This window comes from Pygocentrus nattereri, chromosome 18, assembly GCF_015220715.1.
Source record: "Pygocentrus nattereri isolate fPygNat1 chromosome 18, fPygNat1.pri, whole genome shotgun sequence".
NCBI lineage: Eukaryota > Metazoa > Chordata > Actinopteri > Characiformes > Serrasalmidae > Pygocentrus > Pygocentrus nattereri.
The window spans coordinates 16,376,088-16,386,958 of record NC_051228.1 but is presented as its reverse complement, the minus strand read 5'-3'; the positions used below and the strand labels follow the sequence as shown (position 1 = coordinate 16,386,958).

Below are 10,871 nucleotides of genomic sequence, written 5' to 3'. Positions count from 1 at the left end.
GATCATCTTCTATATAATCTCCGAAACATCTCCTGAAAAATGAGTAGCTTGTGCTTAATAGCTGTTTTTACTGGAAATACAAAGGATGATCTCTGGTTTCTGCACAGTACTATACATACACACACCTATTCAGTGCCTGGACTGCTTTCTGAATGAGGCACAATACAAAACAGCCAGTCACATCAAAGGTCATTTACATATATCAGTCTTAAAGGCAGAGTAACAAACCAACCTTTCATTTTAAGTGACAAAAAAGGTTTGAAAATAATAAATTATTTTTTGATGAGTTTTTGGTACATAAAAAAAAATGTAAAAATTTAAATTTAAACATTTCATGCATCACTGCACAAAACACAAAAATGTTCATATGTTCAAAGTCACTTATGTTCATAAAAAAAACATCAAAAACAGCAAAGAACTGCATAAAACCATTTTATTTAACAATGCTTCTAACCCAGCATACAGAATCAACTGAATATGTTTGTCTTGGGTCATTTGATACTGGACACTCAACAAGAGGTACAGGTTTGTTCAAATCCATGAAATAACACGCTCAACATCATAAAACGATTAGATTCCAAATTGGATCGAGGGACAGGGGTACCTTCCAGTTATCCCAAGCTTTTAAAACATGGCTCTTCTAAGTGTCACTTGCATTCCACAGAAATGTTTTCTATTGGGGTGTCATAAATAATTATTGCTAAGCCACTACCTAATATACATTGGCTTAAGAAACTTGTTTTATATAAAAAAATGCAGAAAGTTGAACTATAACTGCATGCTTTGGAAGCACTGATCTACAAGTATATAAAATATACAAAAGAAATGTGTCAAAACTAGCATGTCATATGGCGGGATAAATATCTTTAAAAGTATCATGTAGGACATGTAGAATATGTACTGTAACCTAAATGTGTTTAAGTCACTGTTTAACACACCCAAACAAGTACTACCCCCTAAACATTCTCAGTTTGCTAAGGCAATAATTACATTTAAAAACTGTATTTAAGAAACAGGGTGTTAGTAGTTCCCTTCTCGGAATCAGTGTTTGAGCCACGGGTGAGCTGCTATCGAGGCTTTACTTCGGTCGCCGTAGTCATACAGCAGCTCCTCTCCCTCCTCTATATCTCTGGAGGCCACGAGGATCAGGTGAGGTATTCCATTGATATCATGGAGCTTGGTCTGACAGTTGCCGTTTTTACTGTGGTTGATGAGCCGTCCCATACGGTCAGTTTCTTTTGTGGCATCAACACTAACAAGACAAAGAGGACGATAAGAAACAGCAAAATGTGACCAGTTTTGTCTAGACCCCTTTCACAAAGTGAAAAATCATCTGAGCAAACCAGTTTTGGAGGACAATAAACAGACCCCAAAATAAAAAAGCTCAGTTTCTTTCACTTCAACCGAGCTTGAAGAAGGCCGATAGCAAATAGAAACAGATTACCTGCCAAATTTATCACTATACCAGACCACAATTATTTAAATTTATCACAATGATTTAAATTAGAACACCGGCCCAAAAATTCAAATTTTGAACATTTTGAAAATCTGCTGTAAACAGGTCTCCTTTCATTTTACAGCAGTGTTGCAGTAGTCTCTATAGTGAGATTTTCTGGATTAAAGACTAGGAAAAAGTGATTAATTTTACTTTCACCAGTATTTAAACAAAAACACTACAAAGACAAGATATGTCTTCTTTTACCTCAGCAACTTCATTGTTTTGTTGTATACGCTTGTTCTGAAACCAATGCCTGCAACATGTTCCAAAAAAGTTGGGCCAGGGCAATTTGAGACAAGGAACATGTGAATTGTTATAAAACAAATTAAACAGGTAATCATGCTTGGATATAAAAGGAGCATCTAAGAAAGAACAGACTCCTTCATGAGCAATGATGGGTCAATGCTCGCCACTTTGCCAAAAATGCAAAACAGACCTTCGACCCCTCAGATGGCACTGCATCAAAAACAGGCATGTTTCTATGATGTATATAACCGCATGGGCACAGCATTGCTTTGACAAACCGCTGTTAATAAACGCAGCTCATCACTTCATCCACAAATGCAGTTACAAATTTACCATACATGTACAAAGTCATACATCAACAACATTCAGAAACATTGCCAATTTCTTTAGGCTTAAGCTCATCATAAATGAACTGGTACACATTGGAAACATGTATTGTGGTCTGACAAGTGAACCTTTTAGATAAAAATAATGTGTCATATTCCTCAGGCCAAAGAAGAAAGGGACGATCCAGACTGTTACCTACTTAAACTTCAAGAGCCAGGGTCTGTCATGGCATGACACCAAGCCACATTCTACATGTGTTATGACAGCATGGCTGCATAATCAGAGACTGCGACTGCTACACTAGCCTGTCTACAGTCCAGAACAGTCTTAAGCTGTGGTGGCACAGCAAGATATTACACATTTAAATTATTAAGTGTTACTAAAAGGAAAGGTGATGTAACACAGTGGCAAACATGCTCATGTCTCTGTTTTTTGGAATATGTTGCAGGTGTCAAACTTCAAATAAGTGTATGTTTATTTATTTTTTTAAAATTCGTAGTTAAAAGTACTGTGTTTTTGTTTTCAAATTAATATGGGTCAAACAGAATTTCCTAATGATTGCTCTAAGCATTTCATATACTGTCTCAACCTTTTCTGAATTGGTTTGCATAAGTAACTATTTAACCTTTAGCTGATCTTCCAGGCATAACAACGAACATGTCAGCACATGCTCAAAGTTAGATGAAATTGAGACAGGGTGTGGTGCTGTAACCTACCAATATGTTTTGCTGAGATACTGGAAGTAATACATATAGCAGCCAGTAGTCGGGTCTTGTGCGTATATAGCTTCCCTTTTCTTGGCATCAGTTTTCAGCAACAGGTCGCCATGATATTCCACCACATATTGTCCTTTCTGGAAATGCTGAGTGGCAAAAACCCCTCTTCCCTTTCCTTCAATGTATTTGACCTACGGTGAACATAAAATGATGTTCAAATTGTGTTCAACTTTGATGTAAAAGTTTGAATCCTTTCACAATTGTTTCACTTCTTTAGTCACTGATATTTACCGTCATTCCATTCTCTATCCCTTTTGTGATCAGCTCATCTAGGTGTTTCTTCTCTGCACACTGTTGACACAAAACAGGAATGCATAAGGTACAAACACACAGGCAAACATTCACAGATACATTCTGAAATGGGGTAAATTCTTTACAAATCAGATCACAATACACATTTATATGATGTATATAAAATATACATGATGGGCACTGCTAGTATTTCTAGAACACAAACAAATGCATGCACCATAAAAAAGGCAAACAAATGCATGCACCATAAAAAAAATAAAAATCGCGTGTGAAGCTCCAGTCCTTGGTGGCCAAAACACTGCACACTTCAGCAAGCTGCCCCATTAAACACAGCTGATTCACTTCATCAGCAAAGAAAATGCTGTTTCATGTGCGAATTTCTGCAAGACTAGAGTTGGCTTCTTATTTGGCAGCCTTTTGCTGCAACTTTTCATTCCATCTTAAATGGAGCAGCTCTTACATACCGGCACCTGTATGTAACTGCTACACCATTTACAACCCCAATTCCAGTGAAGTTGGGACATTGTGTAAAACATAAATAATACGATGATTTGCTAATAATTTTCATAATATATTCAATTGAATACACTACAAAGACAAGATATTTAATGTTCAAATAATGTGCAAATATTCACTCATATTCACTGAATTTGATGCCTGCAACACATTCCAAAGAAGCTGGGACAGGGGCAACAAAAGACTGGGAAAGTTGAGGAATGCTCAAAAAACACCTGTTTGGAACATTCCCCAGGTGAACAGGTTAATTGGAAACAGGTGAGTGTCATGATTGGGTATAAAGGGAGCATCTCTGAAAGGCTCAGTCATTCACAAGCAAGGATGGGGCGAGGTTCACCACTTTGTGAACAACTGCGTGAGCAAATAGTCCAACAGTTTAAGAACAACGTTTCTCAACGTGCAATTGCAAGGAATTTAGGGATTTCATCATCCACAGTCCATAATATCATCAAAAGATTCAGAGAAGCTGGAGAAATCTATGCAAGTAAGTGGCAAGGCAGAAAACCAACCCGTGACCTTCGATCCCTCAGGCGGCACTGCATTAAAATCCATTGAAAATGTGTCTCCCATTGAAAATGTGTGGCGCATTTTGAAGTGCAAAATACGAAAACGGAGACCCCGGACTGTTGAGCAACTGAAGTTGTACATCAAGCAAGAATGGGAAAGAATTCCACATAGAAAGCTTCAACAATTAGTGTCCTCAGTTCCCAAACGGAAGAATAATAGCCGTGTAAACGCCTGAATCCGATTACACTCCAATTGGAACGTGTAAGTACGCTCTGCGCATGCGCGTCGTGTCATAGCGAAAGGTTTATAACGTTCACCATGGTGGGAGCAGAAACTGGTCCACAGAGGAGACAAAGTTTATGCTCTGATCTTTAAAAGACGGCGGTGGGACGGACGTCCAGCTTGCGTGTCTCAGAACACAATGTCTTCCTCTCACCGCTTCCTTAATAAGTACATATGAAGGACGTTTTTCTGAGTCTAACATAATTTTTAAGCAATTAAAAACACAAGCGCGCCAGATGAAAACTCGTTACCATGTTACCAAGTTACCATGACGGCAAACATCACGTGATGTTTGCCGTCATGGTAACTCTGCATGCGCGTCATTTTGCATCGGGTTACTTGTAGTGAGCATGTAAACGAAGATTTTCCATCAGATTGTCGAACAGTGTGTGCATATAAACACCTCAGTCTGAGTCTGTAATCCGATTGTATTAAATCGCATTGGCAAAAATCTTTGCATGTAAACATAGCCAGTGACTGCTGGGAAAAATAACAAATATATAGGACAATACAAATGCTACAAATATGCAAATAAAAATTATTACAGATTCTCAGATTTAATAAAGTGAGAATGATCAAAAATGCATCAACAAATACGAGTTGCTAATTTGTGTAACTAGTCATGAAACACTAAGTAGCTGATTAAATGTTAGCCCATTATGCCACCATTTTATATGATAGTTTTAAGATAATGTTTTGGCCTAAAACGTCTTTTTAAAGTACTTTCAGTGCTGAGAGGTAACCGCAAATTTTATGAATATCAGCACTACACACACAAACTCAGAAGACATGCCAGTTCACTGGTTGTACTGGATAGTGACTAAAATCATTATATTCGCATTGTACATTAAGATCCCTGGTTCCTATCACCACAGCTGTAAAGAAATGTCCAGAATTGCACAGAGTATTTCCCTTGGACTTTCCCCTTTAATGACTATTTTAAGTGGAATTTGAGGCTTTTGTATTTTTCTATCATATTCATGAATTACCTTTAGTTCTGTTTTGCTTTTCCTTGAGCTTCTTCGTATGGGATAGTAATCTGTGACCTTCCGGTTTTGAGAATTCTTGCTCTCTGCACTGAATGGGAGAAGGAAAAACAAGTATACAAATGACCTTGACTCTGTACCTTGTAGTATTTAAAAAATGATCAGTGATAAATTACTGCCAAAAATTATAAGAAATAAGAATGGTAGTCACTTCTCAAATACTGGAGCATTATGTTACATCAATTTTATATGACATTGCTAGCTTCAACAAAACACAAACAGGAGCCTTACACTCTCTGTGAAGATTTCTTCACTTTCATTTTAGGACAGACTGTTTTCCTCTGACAGCGAGTGCTGTTGACCTCTGGAGTGACTTCAGTTGATGAGGGTAAATAGGTTTGCACACAGTGCAGCGGCCATGTCTGTTCTTCTGCTCTCTGTGTTTGATGGTGGAGGTCTTCATTTACAGCCATTTTAGGGAGAATGATTTCTCCATTTACAGTACAGGGTCTTTTTGCTGTATGGCAGAAGGAAAAGGACATGTTATAAACTACTAAACCAATCTGCGCTTGGAAAAAATATATACATAAACAAAACAAATGCAAAGTGCAAAATGAATCAATGAGCAGATCAATAAATTTTTATATTTATATATATATATATATATATATATATATATATATATATATATATATATATATATATATATATATATATATATATAAATAAATTATGCACTTAAATTCGACTTGAGTGCTAACACTGTTCCTTTCAGGACAACCTTCAGACTGCTACACATGCTCTGCTTGACTAAGCCCTCGTCCACACCCATCTGGATATTTGTCCACATGAGAGTGGTGCAAAAACAACTTGCAGGTTAGAAATGCAGTAGATCGTCAAGCTCTGTAATTTGATATTTCACACAGATTTACCACTTTTTGCTAGAAAATAAAAGCCTACAAAGCAAAAGAAAACATTGGGGTTGTTTATGTTGCTATGGCTACACCGCCACCTCTGATACACTCACACAGTCCTGACCAGGCAGAAAAGCTGAGTTTTAAATTATGGAGTTAGGATTTTTTTTAATAAATCTGACTGATTAATGAAGTCATATAACTGTTATTTTTAATATTTGCACCTCTTTTACAAGAACTGAGCTCAATGCAATCCACCTCTGGGCTGAAAAGGTAAAGCCGAATTCAATGATAAACATGATCTTAACTCTCAAATTAACCCCAAAATCCTGAGCAAACTGAAACAATCCAGCCGTCACTCATATTCAGCAAGATTGATAAAAACATCTTGCATCTTGCCCGCCCACTAGAAGTTTCCCAAAATGTTCACCCTGGAGGGCGTTTTCAAAAAGCACTGTTTTCAGTGTGGATGGGAAGCCAAAACACAGAGGAAAAAACAAAGTTTTCATAATTATCCAGACACATGTGGACAGAACCTAAATGAGTGAGTTCCAAAGCCTTGTCTTCCAGTGTTTCCTGCGGGAAACCAAGAAGACGTTTTCATTTTACAACCCATCTGTACCACTGAGACACTTATGCTGTATTAACAATACTTCCGCAGATGGTGTGTTGCACTCTGGGAAACCCCCAGCATATTTATTTACTTTGTATTACTTTGATGTTAAGGATAACTTTGATATTAAATTACTGAGTAAATATTTAAACTTAAAGCCTAATTCTGAATATTACTGACTAGCCTGTTAGCTAATTAGCAATCTTCAAAAATTGGTTGAGAAACAAAGTTATGTTCTTACAAATGGAGTGTTTACTACGTTTTTAGGCCTTTTACTTCACATACATGAAACCTGTGACCAATTTCTAATGATTTTCATTTTCTTTCCTCCTCCACGCCCCAGGCTGTGTCAAAGTGTCCCACTTCATAGTGTCTCTGAGTGCACATGAGTTTATTTTACAGTAAGAGGAATGAAAAGCCAATCAGACTGTGATATTATGTGGATCTTTTTAAGAATTTTACAAAGATTCGGTCAGAGCTGTGGCCTGACAATAGCTCAATAAACTGTCATTTTAAAACTATTATTATTATTATTATTATTAAGACAAATTAAATTGTGCAAAAAAAAAAAACAAACAAACAAAAAAAACCACAAACATTGGCCAGTTTGGCTGTAGAGACTTCAGAAGAACTGGCCATAAAATGTCAGGATGGGAACATCCCTAACAAAGAAGAAGTGTTCAGTTTGTTCATGCAAAGTGCAAAAAGCATAATGCAATGAAACATCATTTAGCCCATACAGTTATTCTGTGCCTCGGCCTGCGTGCAGAATATCCTGGACTTCCCGTCTTGGATGAGTTTGACGGAGATCTCCTCATGATGATTTGCCTTAGAGGTGCTGTGACTCAAGAAACCGTGAAGTGTAGCGTGTCCATTGCAAAATACGTCCTGCAACACAAAGATGTTGGAGAAGCTGTGAGCTGACTTGTCTGACATGGATAAAGCTCAGATCAGATGGCAGGGCTGACACTGGAGCTGATGAATAACAAACCCTGATCAGAGTTACACAACCATGCGTACCCTGTTGAAAACAAACAAAAAAAAAACCCCACAAACCATTAAATGTTTCTGTTGGTTCCTAATGGTTTTGTAGTGTGTTTTGGCTTTTCTCAGTAGGTTGATTTCACAACATAAAGGATTATAAAGGATGTCCTGCGACTGATTCCAAGATGCATCTGATGGTTATCTAGAGGGATATAAAGGTGCTCTTTTCAAAGCAAAACCCATCAGCTTTTAATCCTAAAGGTTCTAATGGTCTTTTTTATCAGGATATCGATGAGAAGCAGAGTAAGCACGAGAACTCATTCCCATTTAAAGTAAAAAAGTTCAATCATTCTGAGAAATTCCCGTTTATTTGACATCGACACGGCTGGTCTCTCAGAGCGGATGCTGCTCGACTTCATGTTGACGGCTATGATGAGCACCATGATGAACACGCCCACACAACTGCTGGGCCTATAAAACTGTGGTCAGTTCTCAACATAATAAATTCTTCAACATCGCCCCTTTTCCTTTATTCAGTTGGCTGCGAACTCTGAACGATAAATAAATGCGGAATTAAAGTCAGAATATTAGCGATATTCACATATTCCGCACACTTGCTTTTAAAACAATGGACACAACTACCAGCTAGGTCAGGTTAGGTTAGTTCCTCTGTTTCGACTGCATAGCCAGCTAGCTAGCACATTACAGCTAATACCTGGTAAAAGCACGCAGTATGGAAGCATATTTTTCAGAATTATGATGATATATGGCGGCATCACCTACCCCGTTCATTTCAGTCTTCTTTACTCTTTTTGTTTTCGGCGATGTTGCGGTCTTTGGGTTTAGCAAGCGAGCAGAAACCTACTTTATCTCCACACTTTCCGTTTTCCAGGCGGTGCAGGGTGAAGGCATTCCACTGCTACTGACGACAGACTGGCTCTCCGGCGCTAAAAAAGCAAAGTTTTCCAGCTCTTTCATTTACTGTACCTCACCCGAGCTAGTTTTTTTACAGTTTCACGCCGCCATGTTTGCACTTTTAACTCATTCACGCGAGGAAACCATGTGAGCGTTTTAAAGGCCAATAATATTCCGCAGTGCTCGACCGCAGGGGGCGCCGGTCAGTACGCTGTGAAGACAGAGGACAGGCTGCTGTGCTGCTGCTCTTAAAGGGGAATTCTACCTTTTCCCGAAATGTTTACGTAATTAAATGGCTGTGATGGAAACAAAATCGTTCACAATGATTTGATGTGAAATGCTCCGTCGTAGAGAAACACAGCGAGCCAGAACTGTTTACTGTGGTAGTGATGGGAGCCAGACGTCTGAAGAGTTTAATGCCTCTGCACCTTCACAGGAAGTTATTACGTGACCAGTTAAATTGTCATGTATACTTGTAAGATCACATTTGACCGACAGCCGATTTGGTCGGACTCTGAAGATGAGACTACACTAAATTCCCAAACTGTCAGCTGGTCTGTGTGGAGCTGGAGAACGAACTGCCGGCTGTGCAGTGAGTGAGCGGAGCTCGTTACTCTGACGTAGCGTGTTAAGGAGCTGTAGTCCGGGGAAGGAACTGCTGACATTAAAACATAATAAAAGACACGTTCACGGCCCGATTTATTCATTTCTTACTTTCTTTATTTAACTGTTGTATAAAAGCAATAGAACACTCGAGGTCGTTTGTTATAGCATCACGGCTGTGATAACGCCCCCCCACTCTACCGCTCTATTATCATAATTACTCCGCACCAGTGGTGGACACTAACTATGTAATTCGTTACTGTACTTCAGTAGTTTTTTACTGAAGTATTTCCATTTTGGGCGACTTTTTACTTTCACTCCACTACATTTCAAAGTCTAATATCTGACTTTTTACTCCACTACATTTTGAGAAATCTGTCGTTCCTTTTGGTTTTTGTGTATGAAAACGTAACATGTCAAAACAAAAGAAGTGCAAAGCAAGAGCACCAATCAGGGCACAGCGGTCACTCTGTTCTGAGCTTGTTTTGACCTGTTGGTCATACTGACCCAGTGCAGCACACAGTTCAACATCAGTGCAGCAGCGTAAAAATTTGGGAGCACATACGTCACCTAAATGATGAACTAACCTAACTTTGTGTAAATAGACCACAATATAGAAATATGTACACACATGCAGTTTGACTGGCATGTTTCTTTTTTTCTGAATTCATACAAACACTCATTTTATAGTAAATTAGTTTCAGTTAGTTTATCTTAACAGAGACCTACAGATCAATATAGTAAAGGAAAACTTCTTTGTGATCCTGAGTTTAAAGCAAGTTTTTATTCAACTTGTAATTAAGTTACAAAGTAATCTTAAACTGAAACTTTGCTTGTTTGTAAAAGTGATTTCAGAGCCACTCAGTTCTGCCTGATGGAAACTGTTTGTTTTCAGTGTTTTGTGCTTATGATAATTTTAATAGACGTCAGTGTCACTAATTAATGACGTTCTATTAAAAGACTGGTTTACCAAGAGAGACGCTGGAGGATTTTCACCTAAAATGAGTTCATGAAGCGAGTCTTGTTATAAAAATGATAACAGGACATCACCACGACCCTGAGGGAGAAGCGGCTTAGAAAATGGATGGATGGATGGATGGATAACAGTACATCAGAGCCATAATTAATATTTTATTACTTTTACTTTCGATACTTAAGTACATTTGAAGGCAAATACTTTTGTACTTTTACTCAAGTTGAGGTCTAGAGTAAGGACTTCTACTTTTACTGGAGTAATATTTTTACCTTGGGTATCTCTACTTTAACTCAAGTACATGATTTGTGTACTTTGTCCACCTCTGCTCCACACAGCATCAGAAATTTATTTTTCTTTATTATTTTACTATACTGAGACCACAAATTACTGAAGTGAGGCCATGGATGAATATATTGAGGTCACAATTTTCTACCCCGCTTATCTTTCTGGGTCATGGGTGAAGCTGGAGCCTATCC

General features: G+C 38.1%; 1 protein-coding gene across 1 annotated transcript; it reads right to left on the bottom strand.

Annotated features, from left to right (window-relative positions):
• Positions 1-416: 416 nt before the first annotated feature.
• Positions 417-9,009, bottom strand: kmt5aa (lysine methyltransferase 5Aa). Its single transcript, XM_017693649.2, has 7 exons — positions 8,685-9,009; positions 7,658-7,805; positions 5,682-5,907; positions 5,394-5,481; positions 3,079-3,138; positions 2,788-2,978; positions 417-1,252 (listed from the first exon to the last, which is right to left on the bottom strand). The coding sequence occupies exons 1-7, from the start codon at positions 8,691-8,693 to the stop codon at positions 1,042-1,044; spliced, it is 933 nt and encodes a 310-aa protein (XP_017549138.1). The 5' UTR covers positions 8,694-9,009; the 3' UTR covers positions 417-1,041.
• Between the last annotated feature and the right edge of the window lie 1,862 nt (positions 9,010-10,871).

Coding starts and splice junctions, on each gene's coding strand:
- kmt5aa (XM_017693649.2), bottom strand. Junction 5,482..5,681: donor AAGAAATCTTCACAGAGAGT/GTAAGGCTCCTG, acceptor TCTCCCATTCAG/TGCAGAGAGCAAGAATTCTC. Junction 2,979..3,078: donor GGATAGAGAATGGAATGACG/GTAAATATCAGT, acceptor TGTTCACCGTAG/GTCAAATACATTGAAGGAAA.